This window comes from Hippichthys cyanospilos, chromosome 20 (assembly GCF_059441005.1).
Source record: "Hippichthys cyanospilos isolate Australia breed blue-spotted pipefish chromosome 20, RoL_Hcya_1.0, whole genome shotgun sequence".
Taxonomy (NCBI): Eukaryota; Metazoa; Chordata; class Actinopteri; order Syngnathiformes; family Syngnathidae; genus Hippichthys; species Hippichthys cyanospilos.
This window is the reverse complement of record NC_142388.1, coordinates 6,801,646-6,822,096: the sequence shown is the minus strand read 5'-3', so window position 1 is coordinate 6,822,096 and position 20,451 is coordinate 6,801,646. Positions and strand designations below refer to the sequence as shown.

At 40.3% G+C, this 20,451-nt stretch overlaps 4 protein-coding genes across 6 annotated transcripts in view; 2 read left to right on the top strand and 2 right to left on the bottom strand.

Moving 5' to 3' along the window:
• dlgap2b (discs, large (Drosophila) homolog-associated protein 2b) overlaps nucleotides 1-5,979 on the bottom strand; it is a 62,153-nt gene extending 56,174 nt beyond the window's left edge. For 2 of the 3 annotated variants that reach the window (XM_088402755.1, XM_088402757.1), the window contains exons 1-2: nucleotides 5,919-5,979; nucleotides 5,597-5,651 (exon numbers count right to left, since the gene is read on the bottom strand). In XM_088402755.1, the coding sequence (XP_088258881.1) occupies nucleotides 5,597-5,651; nucleotides 5,919-5,936 (73 nt within the window). In that variant the 5' untranslated portion in view covers nucleotides 5,937-5,979. Of the gene's footprint in view, nucleotides 1-1,709; nucleotides 2,130-5,596; nucleotides 5,652-5,918 lie in introns of those variants that run through there. The other variant, XM_088402756.1, reaches the window with a different exon arrangement.
• A 2,506-nt stretch (nucleotides 5,980-8,485) lies between these two features.
• On the top strand, nucleotides 8,486-15,962 carry LOC148407131 (cytospin-A-like). Its single transcript, XM_088403502.1, is given in 13 exon segments — nucleotides 8,486-8,722; nucleotides 9,309-9,767; nucleotides 10,718-10,791; nucleotides 10,929-11,434; nucleotides 11,562-11,646; nucleotides 11,722-11,797; nucleotides 12,674-12,808; nucleotides 13,154-13,190; nucleotides 13,521-13,596; nucleotides 13,685-13,801; nucleotides 13,867-13,926; nucleotides 15,274-15,372; nucleotides 15,375-15,962. Coding segments are annotated over 13 exon segments (1,788 nt in total). The 5' UTR covers nucleotides 8,486-8,694; the 3' UTR covers nucleotides 15,411-15,962.
• A 425-nt stretch (nucleotides 15,963-16,387) lies between these two features.
• Nucleotides 16,388-18,266, bottom strand: grcc10 (gene rich cluster, C10 gene). The gene is made up of 4 exons (XM_088403287.1): nucleotides 18,105-18,266; nucleotides 17,628-17,682; nucleotides 16,944-17,120; nucleotides 16,388-16,802 (listed from the first exon to the last, which is right to left on the bottom strand). The coding sequence occupies exons 2-4, from the start codon at nucleotides 17,677-17,679 to the stop codon at nucleotides 16,663-16,665; spliced, it is 369 nt and encodes a 122-aa protein (XP_088259413.1). The 5' UTR covers nucleotides 17,680-17,682; nucleotides 18,105-18,266; the 3' UTR covers nucleotides 16,388-16,662.
• saysd1 (SAYSVFN motif domain containing 1) lies at nucleotides 17,993-19,891 on the top strand. Its single transcript, XM_088403286.1, has 2 exons — nucleotides 17,993-18,508; nucleotides 19,485-19,891. The coding sequence occupies exons 1-2, from the start codon at nucleotides 18,368-18,370 to the stop codon at nucleotides 19,803-19,805; spliced, it is 462 nt and encodes a 153-aa protein (XP_088259412.1). The 5' UTR covers nucleotides 17,993-18,367; the 3' UTR covers nucleotides 19,806-19,891.
• The last annotated feature ends 560 nt before the right edge of the window (nucleotides 19,892-20,451 follow it).

Below are 20,451 nucleotides of genomic sequence, written 5' to 3'. Positions count from 1 at the left end.
AAAATACGCAAGAAAAAAAAAGACAAAAATCAAGGAGAAATCAATAGTTAAAATTGATCAAATACAGTGAAACCTCAAGTTGCTTCTGTACAGTTTTTTTTTCTCGTTACGAAAAATACATATGAAAGAAACAAAACGAAATAAAACAAAACTTGAAATCTCAAAATTCCCATTTGAATCAAACGCAACATGAGATTTCACTGTATTTGTTTATTATAACTATTGATTTCTCCTTGATTTTTGTCTTTTTTTTTCTTGCATATTGCTTGGTATGATTTACATGTAAAACACGATTAACATGACTTAAGTCATGATACAAAAGCCACTCCGGATCGGATTGATTTAATAAACCGAATATTACGAATATAAGGCGTTTCACAGCCAATATGTGATATATTGGAAACTGACCATTGTATTGCATCACTTCGTATCCCAGTATATCGATATTACCGCTAACGTATGACACTCCTGGTGCATTCTAATGCAGTCAGAAATTTCAAACTCAAACATATAAAAAAGGCATCCATGCATTAATAACCAATAATAAAAACAGTTGGTATTGTCCTATACGTATAACATAAATTATTGACAAGACAGTTCAGGGGACCCAAGTTCAGATGCACCACACCCCGGCCTTCCTGTGTGGGGTTTGCATGTTCTCCCCCAGCCTGCATGGGTTCCCTCAGGGAACTCCGGCTTCCTCCCGCAAATTGTTCTTAGGTGCGACTGTGTGCGTGAACGGTTGTTCATTTCTTAGTGCCCTGCAATCAGCTCAGGGTGTCCCCCACCTCCTGCCCGAAGCCAGCTGAGATAGGCACCAGCAAGCCTACGACCCTTGCGATAATATTTTTTGTTCATCCGTTTTAAGATACATACATTTCTATCCAAGTTTCTGGCGACTTCGGTTCCTGAGCAGTGCAGCTCCACTTTTCCGCGGCCGGTTTATGCATAATTATAGCACAAGTGTTTTAGCTAAGACACCCACTCGCAGAAATCCAAAACGCCTGAAGCCCTCCGAAACAGCAGGAGGCTGGATTTTGATATCACTGCAGCATCCAGTTTATAAGCCCCTGCTAATTCCGATACAAGGATATGGGTTGAACCTTCGTGAGGTCACACCAGGCTTTGAGCTGCCCCAGTCGATAGCAGCTACACCGAAATCCGACCGATGAAGACGTCTATCCAAGCGCCTTCATCCCGACGTTCACTTTCCTTTAGCCCCATCTCACCCCTCCTTATCATGAAGTCCTCAATGAAAAACAAGTCACAATTAATTGAGATAGTCGCTTATTTGCCTCCCCCCTGGGGCAAACCAAATCGATAAGAAATTATTACATAACAATTGAATCTCATTAACCGCGACAATGCTCTTGGGGGGGCAAATCATGTTTTGCCTATAGAAGTGCTCGAAAGATTGATGTTCAGCTGTTGGGCCACATTGAGATCAAATCCCCATGTTGCCTCTGGAGAAGCCCGGGTGAGGGGCAATCCCTCCCACCCTGTTGGATTCTGTCACACATTCTGAATGAGAAGAGGAACCAAAGGCTCCATCCAAGCAGTCCGCCTCATAGTGAAAATATACATTGCGTACGAGCATACAAAAACCTCCGTGCAACTTCTCATCTACCTGTTCGATCCGCACTTGGGGCTGCAACAGTTTAATCTCAACGCGGAATGTCAAAACTGGAAAGGTGGAGGAGTGGTCTTACCGTGCAGCGAGCCTATGTTGCGGAGGCATTGGAGCGCATATGCTGCGTGTCATCACACGATGACTGAGAAGCTGCGGCCGGCCGAGAAGGTGTTTCTCATCGGCGATGGGGGAGCGGGATTTCTCCTCTGATTTTCTGCTCCTTTTTTTTGAAAAGCCCCTCAGAGGAGGAGGAGGGAGGAGAGTGTGCCGGGCTGGACTGCTGCTGAGCACCTGGAGCGCCGTCGGGCTCCGCATTTACTCCTCCACTGCAGTAGTGCGAGCTGCTTGTTTCACAGGCTCCCACACATCACCGCAAAACAAGGACGCGGATTCTCCATCCTGCTGGATTCAGGATTCTGCAGCTCTTGTTGCGCCACGCGCGTCAACCCCCCCATCAGATGTCCCTCTCTCGCAGTCTGCCTTTCCCTCACTCATATCCCGTCTCGGTGTAGAGGCGGTTTCTTAGCGCTCGGGATGAGTCACAGGTGATGTTCTCGCTTGTGTGTGTCTGGAATGACTCGTGCGTGTCATAAAACGTCAAGGTCCACTAAGCCTCGGCCAATATCACATATCATCGCTGACAAATGACGTCACAAAAAAGAAACGAAGTTGTTTCTTGACCTGGTGGGGACTCTTGACGATGGCGGTGAGATACACCTCTTTTTTTTTGTCCCGATAAACAAACGGTAGTGATGGAAAACCTCTCGCTCACGTTCACGCCATCTCCGAGTGGGAACCGATGCCCACGCTGCCTGCGCGAAAGTCAGAGGAGTGAACCATTGCACCATCAGTCACTCCATGCAGAAATCTTCACGGCACACTTCACTTTATTGCCATTACGCTCTACATATTACGTCTGCAGCTTTCCACACAAATCCCTCAAACAATGTCCACAAAATTTTAGATTCGGCGCGAAATAATCTGTGAAATATTTGTCAACCGATAACACGTCAATTTGCTATCTCACTGAGGATCAAATCTTTGTGGGTTTAGGTAAAAGTAAAAAAAGAATGTAACGGTTTCTGGAACCATTTTTTTTAATGCCAACTCCAAAATTAAATCCCAGTATCATTGTCGTCCATGTAGTATTTAATTATATAATTAAATATCATTATCTATATAATTACATATATAATTAAATATATTTAATTATTATATTTAATTTCTGTAGAAAAAATATAGAAGTTTGAATAAAAACCTTTTCAAGAATTTTCAGGATATGAGTAGATGTGTATACGATTTGGAACTGATCCAAATTAGGATTTATTGGGGCCTCGCCACAGTTTGTGCGTTACTAATTGCTATGCAAGTTTGTTTCATGGTAATGAGCTGGATTCAGAAACAACTCCTCAATCTATATCATTGATTAAGTGTTATACCAAGGAACGGACTATGGAATTTTGGTACATCCGAAATGACAAGGAGGGTTTTGTTCCTGCATGTAGATTGTGGGATGTGTATACCACTTTTTTTTCTTCTTCTTCTAACGGATGGTCTGTGCACATGACTAATCATTTTTTTCTAAACAATAACGAAAATCCACACCCTCATATTTCGCTTACTTCGTCAGCCTCTTTTGTGCCCTGTAGCACAGGAGATCTTCAGGGTCAAGAGACAATGTTAAAATGGAAGAAATATCTTTATTTTGATTGATTTTTAGGCCACGAGCGCAGCTCATTGACATTCCGATTGAGTGCAGGTAGTCCTCGAGAGAAATGTGAGTGCTGTTCTTTTGACGGGAGGAAAAAAGTCATGTAAACGACAGCAGCTCGAAGAAACAAGGACAACTAAAGGCCAACGGAGAAATGGGGATGAATCCTTTGTGATCAAATTCAAAGTAATTTTTAAAAAAATGTTTAATCGGCCCCAGATTTGAAGTTATATAATAGTTCTGAATGTAAAAATGTCAGCAATAAATGTTCATAAACTTGCCTCTGCATTCACTTCCTCAACCCCTGGACAGGAAGTTCAATGGGGTTCAGGTCTGGGGACCAAGGAGGAGTTGCCTGATTCTGATCTTTTTACTGGCGCGTGAAAAAAAATCGGCTTTAGTACCATTCAATTGTATTAAACTGTTTTGCACAATAGTAGTTTATTTTTAACACTACTTTTCTCATTTTTACCTTTTAAACATTTTAGTTTAAATCAATATTTAAATAGTTATTTTAGTTAAAGTGACTTGCCTTAATAAGACATTTTTAGATTTTTTTCATTTCGTTGTATCGCTTAGAAAAAATAAAAACATGAATAAAACCAGTCTTGTTCTTGATGAACATGTGGGCTTACTATGTTACTACATTTTAGTGTTGGTTGTAACGATTAAACTTAATTTGAGAAGAGATCATATCCTATGAATAAATTAGACTTTTTATCCGTCAAAATGTACAAAATAATGGGAAAAAAGGCATTTCATTCAAATATTTCAAACCTTTTGGTCATTTTAACTGTTTGCTCACATTTGTTTATCAAACGTATTTATTTTATCTAAACGTGTTTAAAATCAAAATAATAAATATGAAAGCCTCCGAGGTAAGGAGTATAATGTGTAAAAATGTTTTAATGGCTATAGTTTTGCATCATATTTTTATAATTTTGCATTATGAATTATAGGGTCAAATCACTCAACAAGGATAAATTCAATGCTGCAATCTGCCTTGCGCAATTCCTTCCATGCCGCCACTACTTTCTTGCTGCACCATGACATATTTCTTGTTGGCATACTTTACTAAAATGTTGGAAATTCTGCTACTTATTATATAAAGTGTCTTCCTTGGCAGCTGTGGATAATGCATTATACTTCCGCCAGCGACTATGTTAATCAGAAAAAATACTGCCATCTAGCGGTGTTGCATTGTAATAGTATGTTAAAAAAAATGAATTGGATTACTTCAATTTATTTGTAAAAAAACAATGTGTTAATTGCAGATTTTTGCCCTGCACATTGGCCTGGACCTAAATACCCCTCAAATAGCAGGGGTCGTTTATAAGTGTATTGTTAAAAAGTAGCAGTATTAATTATATTGCTGTGTTTATACTCAAGGAGTTACGTCAAATATATTACTGTAAAATTAAAAAAAAAAAAAAAAAAGGGGGTTCATCAAACATGCCAAGACAAAAACGTGTCTTTTTTGCTAACAAAGACAGAAAACTCACAAAACTCTCATCTCTCATCTTGGAATGTTTGCCACAAAATGAAATTGATTCAAAAATACAATTTACTGTAGTTGTTAGTGAATGGCCTGTGGCAGACTTGTTAGCATGTTCGCCTCACAGTTCAGTTCTGGCTTTGACCTTCCTGTTGGGAGTTTGCATGCTCTCCCCATGCCTGAATGGGTTTTCTCAACATGCTCCAGTTTCCTCCCGCATTTCCAAAAAACAAGCATGGAAGGTGTATTGGTCACTGCAAATGGCTCTTAGGTGTGAGTAAGAACTGTTGTTTGTGTGTGCATTTGTTTAAACCTTAACAAGATAGTCATTTTGCAAAAGGATGTTCCAATTCTTTTGCTCTTTATTTGAAAACAAGCATGTAGTTTTAGGGTGTTTGGTGGTTTTTTTTTTTTTCGACAGTCACGATCTGCTTGGGCAATGGCATAAAACTAATAAATAATCCTGTTCTTGATGTATAGTTGCCTAGTTACTATAGATATGGTTTGTGCGGCATGCTGAGTTGATCATCACCACGCACTAGAATTGCAGTAAGCACATAAATGCAGCTTTTCAAGGTCATGTTTGCGGTCTCACACATTTTTCAAATTGGTTAGGACGCTCCAAATCGAACAATTTAGGTATACCTCTGGATCATGGGGAACACTGCAATCCCAAATGATGCTCATAACGAAAATCCAGATTTATCAATCTAGACTGTTTGGCTGACAAACCACACAAAGAAAGACTTATTCATCTTACCTGAATCTTTGTCTAGGAAAAGGCAGCAGTGAGTCTTTAGTAACCATGGTAACACCTGTGACACACACAGACATATGTACACTTGTGCAATCCAGCTGAGTCACTGCAGTGTACATTTGAATTCATGTGGGAATGATGAAGGCTCCGTTCAAAGTAAAAATACTGGACTTGATACCTGGTCCCACCCATTCACACCATGCAGTGACACATTCGGGATCTGCACAACTTTCTATTTTCCACTCACTGGCGTGCATGCCCACGTGATCTAGTGACCACAACAATAACAACAAAAATGCTTCGGCTGCAGCTTCGCGCACGTTACCTTTTTCATGGCTGACATGTTCCATTCACGGCGAAGGTCACTTCTTCAAGAGGCTTTTCCGACGCTTATGAGCGGCGACCATTTCTCGCCGCTTGTGTCCGCGATGAGGTCACTTATCCCCGCGGGGAACATGCGCGCGATTCCGCGTCGCGGAACTTGCATGGAGGTTCCAAGACGCTCCTGGTATCCGTTTGCATGGATGTGTGCAGCGCTCGTCCAGATGTGGTGGGAATGCTCTCGATCGCGTCTGACGCCATTTTACCCCCCGCCACCCCGCAAGTCTGCAACCGCACTTGTGAGGATGTTGTGATGCAGTCACAACTTCTTTGCGTCTTCTATAAATAGACAAGTCTGATGGCTACACATGTATAAAATTAGGTAAACATCCACAGATAAAAACTTTAACCCCTGAGGGAAATTTTGACACAACTTGGGCTTTTTGATGTTTTTGATGTGTGACATCAAAGGAAAAGCACACACACACACACAAAAAAAAAACACTCGGTGGCTAAAAAATAATGCATAGATTGTGAAAACATGCCGACTCTCAATATGACACTTTGCCGTCCTTTCTAAATGCTTACAAATGGTAGGTCAAGAGGTACACCCTATAGGTGTCAAATTTAGCCCATGTCGGGCTCATTTACTGCCATTCAAAATTGGAAATATTGTCAGTATTTTGGACATTGAAAATCCAATGTTTTATCATGCATTTCCCCTGGTTTTGCATTAATCCTTTCAACGGTAACTTCCAAGCCTTTCAGTGACTTTGATGATCGGCTTAGCCTGGACTCAACATAGTTCAAAAGTCATAATACAGTAATTATGACATAATAAATTTTCAATTTCATTTATAAATACACAGCGTGGTTACTTGTGCTAGTATCACATTTTTACAATTTAAGCCCAGGGGTTAAAGGGCCCGTTTCATGAACATTTATTTTTTTCAAGCTTTTAACCACGGTACATTGGTACTTTTGGTATTTTCTCACTCATTGATGCAGTTCTATGACAATATCAGAGTGTGATAGCGCATCTACACCGCCCCTGCACCCACCTTGCAAGAGTAAATACACACCCACCTTATCCAAGAAAACGTTTATACTTTCGTCTCCATTCCGTGGCGTAGAGATATCCAGATGGTGTCGGTACCATAACGCCACAGTCTGAGACCAAACTCCAGCCTACACGATGATAACGCTCACCCCACAAGCACTTTGGCTTGACAAATCGTGTTTGAAAAGTTGGGATGCTATCCCGCAGAAGCATGCGAGCAGACTGGTGACCAGCATGAGGCGGATTCCATGCTGTTGCAACTGGGTATGGTTCCTCCGCACTCAACTGAGCCTCCTGATTGTTGAATGAGTAAATTGTTAAATGAACAACGACTTGGGTCTTTCATATCAAATGATCAAATCTAACAAACAAGACACACAACTTCACATACTCAGCTCTGCTAATCCCACAAATGCATGTTCCTTACCATGTGGACATCATTTAAAAGGGTAATAACATGGATTCATTGCCACAAAAAATAGTTGGCTTTCCTATCAGAAAAGATCAAATGCAATATAACATTTAATGGGATAAAAATCGTGTTGTACTGTGTGTAAAATGAGCTTTGCTAATATTAGCAGCTTCCATTCTCGTGCGTATGCAAATATTGGTCACTAGATGGCGACATTTTAATGTTGCCTCTGTCTAATCACCAGCTTCTCTTGCTGTATTGTGATTTTTTTTTAATAACACAAATATCTATTGCCCCTTTAACGATTGAAATTGTATGGATTTAATCAGTCCGTGCATGTAAATATAATTCTTCCCATTTAGTTCAAGTTCTGCAAAAATAGACAAGAATCTTATTTTTCAATGAATGCTGCTAATCAAAGTTTTCTATTTGGAAATACGTTCGTGAGCTGGTCGTGAAACTTTTTATATATTTTTTTCCTTTGAAAAATAATCACAATGAATTCTTGTCACATTCCTACGTTAGTTTTATTTCACATCAGATTAACCATTCAAATTTTTTTTCGCTCACCAATTTTGATTTCCCGGAAGTGACGTTTCAGCCCTCTGATTGGCCTTGATTGTCAGGCGTTACCTGTAGTCAAACATAAATTTGTGCTGATTTCTTTACAGCCGTTGCATCTATTACATTCCGAAAAGATTGCAATTTTGTTGTGGTTCAACACATTTCCTTAATTGTTGTCTTTTATTATATAAAGCTTTTTGCACATTCGAGCCCCGACCACGTCATCCACGTAGAATTTCGAGGAGAGGGCGGAGAAGTTCTGCAGGTGTGGACGCTTGCTGGAGCCGCGCTGCTGCCAGGTACGAGTCTTAAAATCACTTTCTGTCGGAATGGGGATGATGAGTTTGAGGTCCAGTAAATCCTGCACAAGACCAAGTTGGTGTGAGAAGAAATCGGTCACGCAGCAGCGCGTCATCACAGCCGATAAACGTGATCACGTTTTTAATAAGTCAGCGACGTCACACTTTGGTCAATCAAGGACATTGGAAATGAATGATTAATTTTTACCTTAAGCGCTCTACCGTGGCTGCAGGGGTTTGGTTTTAATAATTGTGTTGCATTTGCTGAACAGCTAGTAGTGTTTTGTTTTTAACTGCTCAGCACCACAGTCAATGTGTGTGTGTGTGTGTGCTGTTCAAAAATATATTTTTCATTTTCTGTGTGGGTTGGTGCGCTGTTCAAACTTCAATTTTTCATTTTAGATCGGCTCCCTCTTGAGCAGACATCCTCAAGCCCTGCATCACAATGGGGAATATGAACTACAGCTCAGCAGGTGCATTAATATAATAATCCAGAAAATTCCACACACATGTTGTCCTCTTTCCCATCAAAGTTAAAACTACACATAAAATGGCAATCCATTTTAATCTAAAAAGACTATATTTGGGCCCAGTCTAAATCGTAAAATTTAAAAGGAAATCTGACACTTGGAAGAGAGCAGAATAGAATAAATCCGGGTAGGAATTTTACTAGCTTTACTCTTATGAGAGTAAAATATTCTTTGCACACACATTTGGCTGAAGATGTTTTATTAAAAACATTAGAAGATAATAAATGTTGCTGAATGCACCACATATACCTGTGTGTGTGTGTGTGTGTGTATATATATATATATATATATATATATATATATATATATATATATATATATGATTTCACAAAATCAGGCTTTAGAAATTGAGATATAGGTTCCCTTTAAAATGATACACATGGTGGTATCTCAAAGTTACAAGAATTTTAATGTTTGCAAATTGAAATCCCTAGTTTTGAAAACTCGACATACAATGTTGCATGAGTGCAGAAAGCAAGTGGACACCATATGCTATTAGGCCTATAACAGCCCCTCCTTTTACCCGAAGGTTCCCCTTTAGATTACTTCCCAAGTCCCACAATGCCCTCTGAGACAGATCTGGCGGCCCTGGACATGTCCTCCACAAGCTCCTCCCACAGGCCTCGAACACCCTCACTGCAAATACCCGCCCACGCCCTAGCAGTAAAGGACTGGGAGCAGAGGCTGTCCCCTCCCTTGGACTGGGCCGTCCTAAGCTTCAATGACGTCAATTCTCCGAATGTGAGTGGCCAAGCGACGCCCCACCACGAGGTCCCGGCGGTCAATCTGTGCAGCCTGACGTCGCAACATACGTCCAGGGTGTGGCCTTTGGAGCAGAGCTGGCAGGAGAGCGACAGCGGGCTGGAATCTCAGGCCTCGGCCGAGAGGTCCGGGGAGGACCTGAGCCAGGCCTTGCTGGCGCTGATGGAGTGCCACCGCTCCTCGGTGGGCCTCAGCCTCAACGCCGATGCCACCGTGGAAGCCGCAGGTAGGCCCTTTAATGATATAATAATGCTAATATTGCATCACTCAGATACAGTGTTCCCACGCTACCTCATCTTTCGCACCATCGCGTGCTTCGTCGCTTAAAAAAAAACAAAAAATTAAAAGCGGAGAAACTTGCTGTGAGGGTTTACTGCTGGCCAAACAAACAAGTTGATTGTAACTGCACATGCCATAGGCACTCAGGATGTCCACCTAGAGTGGAGCCAGTAGCTGACCAATTATTATTAAGAATCAATCAACTCACGGGTATAGCCACAAGACACGTGATTGGCTCTGAGCGCAACATAGGCCAATGAGGGCAGGAGAGTCCCCTCAAGACACGTTCTCCCGAGTGAAGCTCACATGCGAGTGACAACATTGGGTGCAAGGGATACGGTGAGGACAAAACAGTGTTGGGTAGATGTTCCAAGTTGGAATAAATTGGCATTTTGAGTGTAAACTGTTTCCTTGTTATCATCTTTGGTCAGCTACGGGCTCAACTATAGGTCGGCATCGGAGGGCCATTACTCAGAGGGCAACTCTGGGCCTCCGTGTTCCCCGATTATGGCCAAGGGAATGGATATGGGAAGGGATAACAGTACAGTTACTGTACAAGATGTCATAATAAAATATTCAAGCAAATATATGTACTCCCCATTAACTGCGAAAAACGAGGGAACACTGGCGTGTTTTTCTACTCGAAGGAATGCTCATTTGATGTAAACATTTACCAAATTAATTCTCCATTTTCTTTGTGATACCTTGACTTTACTCTAATTCTTCTCAAATAGGGAGCGAGATGTCAAAGTCTGTGCAGGAGTCCTAAACTTTTACGATTGGTCACCATGTTTATTTTTTTTTTTTTTCTCTAAATCAAGTGAATGATTGAAGGTGGCATGGCGTCAATCTGTTATTAAGACACCCCTAATTAATTTGACGTATTTCTCCTGTCAGAGCTGGTCAAACAGCTGATAACAGAGAGGGACAAACTAGCTGAGGAATTGAAAAGCCTGCGAGAAACATTTAAAGTGAGTTCAACTACCGAACTTGTTGAATGTTATGTTAGAATATTTGCACATTAATTTTTAATATCTACGCTCAAGACGATCGCTTGCTTTTTTTTTTTTAAAGTCGCGACACTTCTGTTTTCTGCGGTCTGTATCAGAACGAAAAGTCAGAGTGGAAGCAGTTAAAGGCGGACCTGCTGGTGTCCGTGTCCGCGGCCGAACGGGGGCGGGTGGAATCGGAGCAGGCCCTCAACAATCTCCAGACGGACTTCAAGAATTTGCAGAAAAAAGTAGCCCAGGCCAACGGCAGATATCTGGAGACCCAGCGGGAACTGGAAAGTCTACGCTCCCAACACATGGACGTGCAGTTTCGACTGTCCTCGCTCAAAAAGAAGCAGCAGGCCAACATCAACGAGCGGCTCATCGAAGACAAAAGCAACCCTGCGGAGGGCCAGGAGATGAAAGCGCCAACTATTTTGGTGGAAGGTGACGTCGAAAGCGCCGAGAAACAAGAGGAGCATGACGCTCCGAAAGACACGGACGCAAGAAGAAGCTCGCAGCTGACGGCCAGGGGTATCGGGAAGGGCTACGTGGATGCGCTGGAGAAGAACAACGAAGGAGTGCGTGAGCCGAGGAGGGTTGTGATGTCCGCTGAAAGATCTTTGTAAGTAATTTTTCTGCTTGACTTTGTTCCTTTACATACATTTTAAAAATAAAAAAAGAAATTATGGACGACTTATTCCAGGTGGTTCTGTAATATATTTTCACGTTTTAAAGCTTTTCTCCCACAGGAATACGTCCCATATCCCATTGCCCGTTGACTCGTATCACTATAATAACTCCGTTAAAACAAGCTCAGCATTGCCGCCATGCAAGGTATGCTACGTTCCATCGGTAGAGACTTTGTTCAGCTGAAAAATCAGCTCATGTTTCCACTTTTTTGAGTGGCAGAAAGAAGATCCGACACGAGGGAGGAGGATTCCCCACATTTTAAAGCGCCAGGACAGCTGGTCAAACTGTCTCACAGGTAAATTTTCAAACCAAAATTCTCGGCGTAAAAGATCCATTTGAACTGGGCTTTCGCTCAACCCGTTAGCTTATTCGCTGCCCGCCCACTTCAATGGATCCTTGAGGACTATCGCCATCATAAAAAGTCTTCCTCAATGTCATTGTCAGTGTTGCTCCCACATTAGGCGCGCTGTCTGTCGCGTCCTCAAAAAGTTTCATAAGTCCAACAGTTGAGATTTGCTCGGTTCGCTCGGGACCCGTTTTGATCCAAGGAAGTTAGAGGTAAATTCTCCATCACTGTAGAGCAGCACTTCTCAAATAGTGGGGCGGGGCCCCCCTGGGGGGGCGCGGATGATCCCAGGAATAAGGCTTTGTTTTGGTCATGTTGAATGTAATTGCAATAAAGATATCATTTTCATCATTTTCTTTTAGTTTCAGGCAATTGGGTGCACTTTTTTTCATTTTAGATTAAGCTATAACCCGTATAAACGCGATAGAAATAATGACCAGTTGTTGAAAGTTGATTTACATTGCGTCTTTCTGTTGTTAATGTTAAAAAGGATACATGTGTAGGTATACTTAAACCATTTTCATCAATAATAATCTTATTTATATTCAGTGCATCGACTGGAGGGGAGTTCACTCTTTTCTAGGGGCGGGGCTTGCAAATATAGTTGAGAAACACTGCCGTAGAGTAACGATATCACTCCCACCCTTCACGAGAATGATGTTCCAAGTTGCTTCAATAAACAAATATCAGAATCGGAAGACACGGGACCCTTTTCGAGCATGCAAAAGTTTATTCTTTATTGTTTTTTTTTTGTGTGTGTGTGTATTTTACCTTTGATAAAATTTGACTTATTCTGTCTTTGTTTCCACGTTGGGGGAAAAAAAGACAATCAATCGATGCGAAAACCTATTGCGATGTTAGTGGAGACTTCTGGAGATTCGCAGCCTTCTTACAGAACCAACGTTCACTCCTACATATCCAGGCAGCAAATGAATGCTGCGTGCACAAAGCCACTTCTGGGTAATTACCTATGCACCTCACTATACAAAATCTTCATCAGCTTATACATCGTTTTTGTTTTTTACTGCTGTATTTTAAAAGTCTTGTTGAGCGCAGAATTTGATTGACTTGTTTTCAGTTTTAGTTGTGCCATAAATTCACACCTTGAACCCTGGTGGGTAATAAAAAAAAACAAATGCATATACGCCTTACTTGAATATAAACCATAGGCTTTAAATCAAGTTGCAATTTATAGTCTGAAATTTACGGTATTTCAATATAATAAATAGAATATCCATTTTGTTATAAATGGTGTCAGGAAAATTGTTACTATTGTGACACTTTTTTTTTTTTAATATGTTGTAGGAAATCTGAATAGGAACAGACCTTCAGACGTTACTACGTGAGTATGTTTTTTAATACTCTTGAAATACATTAATTGTGATTCATTATTAAGATTTTGGAAGAAATACAAGTGCAGTATTAACTAATTACTAATATGTTATTCCCTCACTGAAATATGACGACTCTTCCGAAGGTGACCCGAAAAACACGGATTGAAAAATGTAATAGTCTACAAAGATATACACTGAGGCAGTTGCTAAAATGGAATTCTACTGAAGCGTATTTTAGGTTTAGCGGTATTTTCAATGCCAGTTTTCTTTAGGGTTCTTTTCAAACTTGGATAATATGCAGGGGGGAAAGCACGTTGACACAATGACATCATTTGCAGACCTCCAGAAGGGTCGCGTGCTTTCCGCAGAAGGGCCCTGCTGAACCAGTGTCAAAGTGTCACCAAAGGCTATCGGGTTTGTGAGCACACACTTTCGTTTTTTCGGATGAGTGGCAGTGGTCAGCGCATACTAAAATCACCATTTATACATGTTTTGCTTCCAGCATGTCAACATCACCAACTTCAGCTTGTGTTGGGAGAACGGTATGGCTTTCTGCGCCTTGTATCATAAATATCTACCCGATCGCATCCCTTACAACAGCCTCGTCCCAACAGAGAAGGTAGGGAAAAAATAGTAGGATAAATATGGTAACAATTTGAAAACGTGTCTTGTATAACCCCCCAGGAGAAAAATTTGGATCTGGCTTTTAAGACAGGAGAGTCTGTTGGGATCGAAGCCACTCTGGTGAGGCTTTATTCACATAAACATTGGGAAATATGGTTACATTTGCAGGAACAGTACAAACCCAATTCCAGTGAAATCTTGAAGTTACGTGTGAATGACACTGTATACTGTATATTAGGGATGCACAATTGATCGAATTTTAAGCGCGATCACGGTATTGGCTGCCAGAATTATTGAGCTGATCATCGGCGATATTAGCATTTTAAAAAATCAAGCACCTTTTTTATTACAAGTCAAATCAAGCACTTTGCCATCCTACCACCAGGGGACGTTGTTTCCCAAATGTTTGCATGACAAAACGGTCTACTTATCTTTCCCGAATATATATATATATATATATATATATATATATATATATATATACATATATATATATATATATATATATATATATTTAGTATACTATAATTATTATTTTATTAGCTTCTCACCTGATTTATTATGTATCCTGTGCTAGTTGTCAATTGAGACGCATTTTGAAACATCAGATTGGCAAAAAATTGGAATCAATTCGATTTGAAATAACCGAAAATGACATTTTTACTGCTCATTGATTAAAAATTCCTTTTTAAGTAAATCATGTGCTTGCTTCTAAGTAGGCTTATTTTTATCATTGGTTTGCATTCAGCAAGTAATTTAGCTGTGTTTTAATTTTCTTTTTTGTGATTCTAAACTTTTTCACTTTTCGACTTGCACACCACAGCTGTCATTGAAAAATTGCAAGATTCGGTATAGAGCGTGATCAACATTTGAGGTTTGCCTGACAAATTTTCAGTACTAGCTAGCTAGCGCAGCTCTGCAAAGCGGTCTTTTAATATAAAGTCGGAAGTCCTTTCTTACATGAATGCAAATAGCGACTAATAAAAGTCAAAAATATGCCACTAATTTCATTAGAATTGGGTTTGTACATTCTTAAAAACAGTTTGGTCTAAACTCAATTATGGGTGAAAAAAAAAAAATGGACCAGTTCCACTCACACCAAAAAGAGTCGAACAAATAACCCACTAAATAACAGTCACTCTAATCCTAACCTAATTGAGTCAATTTGCGTTGTACCAAATTCAGATGCAATTATTGATAGTTTTGTCACTTATTCAGTGGGCTCAAATAAACAATCCAAAACATGTGGTCGAAAAAATAACCTCAAAGTCCAATTTTAAGGTTGGTCTTTCCCTTTTCACCCATAATTAGTTGTTTTTGTTTTTGTTTTGTTTTTTAACGCACTAGTTTACATTCTAGCATGTTATCTGTAACCTCTAAATTTCAGTAGCCTACCTGACTCATCCATTTTTAAATGAGTCAGTGATCTTTTGATTGTTCTCTTTCATGGTGATCGCCGCGTGCCAGTCGGTGGAGGAGATGCTGAAGGACGAAGTTCCAGACCGTTACAAATTAATGTCTTACGTGGAAAGCATTTTTCGGCACTTTGAGAAGGAGGAAGCGGCCCTTCCTCCCAAGGCCTAGACTGCGTCTCTGCAATATGACTGAAATGTATTGTTTTATGGAGCCGCGCATTCCTCATGCACCAACGTGCCTCACAGCTACCCAGTAGAAGCTCCACAGTGTTTAGTTTGGTCCTAGATTTGTTGCACTGCACTTTTTTTCTAAAATCACCTTTGCTGCAACTCCTTTTAAGTTTGTTTTGGTGAGCTTTGGAACATGTATTTTGCACTACATTTGTTTTTGGAGAAAATGAGCACTTTAAAAGAGACTTTTTGGAATAGGGGCACAATAGTGGCGTTCATCTTGGCAGTTAAGCCTCCTCGTCCAATGTAATGATCACAACAATTGTCTACATGCGGCACAACTTGCATATGAACTGAATTTTTTTTATATCATCTGTGGAACATCTTAGGGCATGTGTGCGGCGGTTCACTATTTTTTCTAATGTATAGTTGTTAACGGAAGACTTAATGCATTAATAAAGACATTGGAACCGAATTTCATGCTGCTGATCGCCCTGCTAGCAAATGTTATTTTGGTTCTAAAACAACACATACTGTAAATCTTTTTCTACTGCCCTATTTCCAGGTATGACTTTTTGATGTGGCTTAGTAACCCTTGCATAAAATTCTTTTAAAAATTGCGCTTGAATTATGATCTAAATAAATATGTGCAAATTTACGCACCCGTGTCAGTCTGGATTGTGCTTGGTAACAAAAGAAAACGTTTCTAGAAAAAATATATATATTTGGGGATTAGTTATTTTGCAAGGACCTTCAAGAACAGAACAAAAAAAAGTTATTTGGTATTAGTGGTTAACTGGTAGCCTACCTACCAACGCAGAGGCTGGATTTAATCATCCGACCACCGTGACCTTGTCGAAGTGTTCTTGAGGATGCTGAACCTCCTGATGCTACGTCGGGAGGTAAATGAGTAATCAGTGTAAAGTGCTACCTGAAATGGAAAAGCACTTCTCTCATTTCACTGAAACACACTGATGACATTTGTGTGCAAAGAATAGATAAAAACAAATTTATTTGAGTATGGAATTGACAATAGAAATTAAAAAAAAATGGATAAATACAACAAATGCACATAAGTACATGGGTAGATAAAACCATGTTGAAAATGACAAAGGAAAAGAAACAAATACCCGCTTGAGTTAAAAAAAAAATACATGAAATTAAAATGGAAGAACACAGGCTTTTCTACATAATGTTCTCTAGCATTTCAAATATTTGAACGTGAAATGTTCACTAATCCCGAAAATAGCGCTCTTGAACGAGTTCTATTTTATGAGGCTGGAATAGCGCCCCCTATGGGCGGTGTTGATAGAGGCGGGAGGAGGAGAGACTTGAGTTTGGCTGACATGGCTGCTATTTCCGGGTCCTGGGTTTCATACATCTTGACCAATCTGGCAAACTTCAGGACACCTTCAACGAGAACCAGATCTGATATTAAAACATTTTTTGGGACCTCCTACTCCTTGCAAACGTCTCAAACGTTTTGATAAAAATTTCCCATTCTTGACTGTCTTTCTCATATACAGAAACGGGCTTAACTTTTGACCTCACCTTCTCCTTCATTGTTGAAGCCGTAAGCTTTGATGACTTCCTGTTGAATCAGCGTGGCCACTGGAAGCACCAGCTGAAGCATCTTGCCCATATCGTTGCACGCGCTCTCCCGCGCCTCCTCCATCCTCACCGCATTTTCCGGCACAGAAAAGGCCTGGATCACCTCACTGAGTACCACTGACACACAAAAACACCATTGACTTACAATGCTGCAAGCATGTTTTTGTGAATGTGGGGGGGAAACCAGAGGAAAATCCAAGCAGGCAAACTTCACACAGTAAGGCCTGAGCCAGAATCAAACCCACGATCTCTGCACTGTGTGGCAGATGTGCTAACCACTCAGTGTGCCACCTTAAACTAGAAATAATAGAAATAATAAACACCCGTTTTGTCAAGGTACTGGAATTATCTGCTATCAGTGACAAATCAAGACTTGGTATAGTACATCCCTAATCTAATCACTGAATGATACCACCTCTTCATCACCTCAGTTTGAGCCACAAAAAAAGGTGATCTGCCACTCCACAACTATAGATATGTTCAATATATACTATACTAGTGTTGGCAGCTCTTTTGGAGTGGAAACTGCAGACATTTTGTCAAAGGAAATAATGTTTTTATGGAGTGTACGTTTTTAAAGAGGTATAAATCATTTTTGACTGTTCTGCATTTTGTAAACGTTACCTCTGGTCTGCTCCACAGTCAGGTTGGGCTGCTGAGCTGGTGCAGATGCCATGTCCTGAAAGACACGAGGGGAACGAGAGACATTTGCCTTTGTAAGGTGTCACACACGCATTAATCCATTATAAAACATCTGTAGGCCCACTGCATTGCACACATAATCCAATGTAAAATAAAGTGGGGGTCGGTTATGTAAGGTAAACGACGATATCGAGTTCGTCATGTTTTGTGATCACGTCACATCACTGGTCTATTGTGCCTGAATCGAAATACAGGCCATACGTCAAACTAAAGCCATTCAGTAAAACGGATGTTAGGAAAACAATGTTAAATAATCGTGATAACGGATAGAATTGGGGGTGGTTCGGGTTGATGTCTCGTTAACCGTCACTTCACCCGAGAAACATGGCGATTTAGTCATATAACAGCATTGTCGATGAATACAATCTCATAACTGTAGCATATCTGAGTCCAACTCACCACAAAGATGTCAACAAGCAAGCAAGTCAAAAAGCTTCGTGGTCCGGCGGCACGGTTTTGCGACAGGAGCTTTACGACATCAAGTCCTATTTTCAGGCAGACACGCTACCTAATGTAAACAACGTCAAAATGGTGACGAGGAGATGTCACTAAAGCGTGCATACGTGGCATCAAAGCGTATTTGTGAACGTTTAAGGTGTCGATAGGCCGGATGGATGAAGCTTTAGCGGCTGCTGACATAGTTTGTCACGTTTATTTTCACGATGGAGCGGAAGCTTGCAGATTTTAGGGCTCGACGACAGGCTAAACGGAGTTCCAGTCAGTCCGGCGCCGCTTCCGCTGCAGCCGCGGAGGCTTTAGCAAACGCTCAAGAAAATGAGCAAAATGAGGGAGCCCCAGATGAGGTGAGGACCGTCTCTTTAAATCTTGTGCAGAATCCCCCAGGTGTTGCAGGAAGTTCAAGAAGCGCTCCTCAAATTCATTCTAGCTTCTCCTCAAATGTAGATGACAGTTTTGTTTACGTCAAAATGCACCTAGGATCAAGAATTGGAGTACACCTTGCTCAACCTGTTTTTTTTTTTTTTTTATCTTGCTGAATTCTGCAAGCAAGCAGTTCGTTACTATGACGACAGGGGGCGGAGCTAGGGGTAGCTGTAGACAAATGTATACAGGCTAGAGCAGCGACTACAACTGTTTTATTAATTACTCTGTTAATTATTTTACAAACAAAAACGTATTTCTCATTCCTATATTATATAAAAAAATCATAGTATTTCACTTTGACAATGCTGAAAATGCAGAAACAAAATCATAATTTTACTGGTTTGCACCTTAATTTGTCAGTAAATAGTTTTCACTTTTAAATATTTTTCGAATTGTTTATTGTATTGAGGGCATTATTTCAAATTGATATAATTATTTCCAAATATATAATTGTTTCTGATTTTCTCTAATTTGTCAGAAAATGTTTCATCTTTAGCTATCACCTATCCAGTATATAGTTTTAGAATATAGCCTACTGATAGATTCGTTGATTAATTGAACTGAAGTCAAAATCTACTGTAGTTTACATTTGCTCATTTTAAATATGTTTCCAGTCTCATGTTTATTAACCAATTAGTGTACATTTGGTTTGGTTTAATGATCAAATTAAATCGAAGGAACAGAAATGACCCACATCACAATAAATGAGAACTTTAGTGCCTCGTTTTGGCAAAAATGTTGATTAGAATTTTTCCAAAGTGACAAAAAGTTTTGATTTTTCCAAAGTGAAAGCAGATTTTTGCGAAGGTATTTCGGACAAAAGACCACTCTGCTTTCATGAAGGAGTATTTCATAAAGTTTTGAGGCTGAAATCAGAGGATTGTTGTGTTCCTGCAGTCTAGTAGGGGTATGCTGGACAACTGGTTGTGGAAATGGCTGTCCACGAGAAGATTCACCCTCGCCAACATCACCTTGCTCAAAGTCCTTCTCTGGGTCGTCCTGCTCAGCTTTTTTGTGGAGCTTGAGTTCGGCTCGGCCTTTTTCGTCGTCTCCCTCTTCTACTGGATGTACGAGGGGATGCGCGACCCGGATGAATACGACCCCGAGGAGTTGAGTGCTTATTCCGTCTTCAATCCGGACTGTCAACCGCTGCCTGGTGCTCTCACTGCGGAACAGTTGGAGGCGGAGATGGGATACAGACCCCTTGCAGATGAATGAAATGCCAACTGCACATGAATCTTGTTTTGAAATTGTAATTGCAATGTATTTGATGCTATTAAATGACATTTGTGTATTGACTTTTATTTCCGTCAGTTTCTCAGTTGTGGTCGTATGATGGACTTGGCAATATTCAGATGTTCAATCAGGATTTTAAAACGTACATAACTACAGATACTTGTTATGAGAAAAACCCAGAAGATTTGCAGAGTCCACAACTGAATCCAAACATTCACCATAGGAGCAGCCAAGTGAGTGGAAAGTATCTTTGGAAAAGTTTGAACCTCCAACTGTTGACTTTGTAAAACGTGCAATTTCGAGGTTTGCCTTAATAATAAATGTTTGACCCATAAAATTGGTTTATAAATGTCGTTTCCAATTTTACTGCTGGAGTTGCCAATTGCCAATAGTGAAAAAAATGTTATTTCTGATCTTTGTAAATACTATGTTTCATACTAAACTAAAATATATTTTTTTTTATTTTAAACTAAAATATAATTTAGTTTCATATGAATGTCAGAATTTTGAGCGTTGTGACCTCAAAAGTCATTGTTCAAAAGGGCCAATAAATGATATATTTCCAAATAATCTGATTCCGTCAATAATTTTATAGTTCAGGCTTTAAAATGTTAAGGTTTACAGCGTC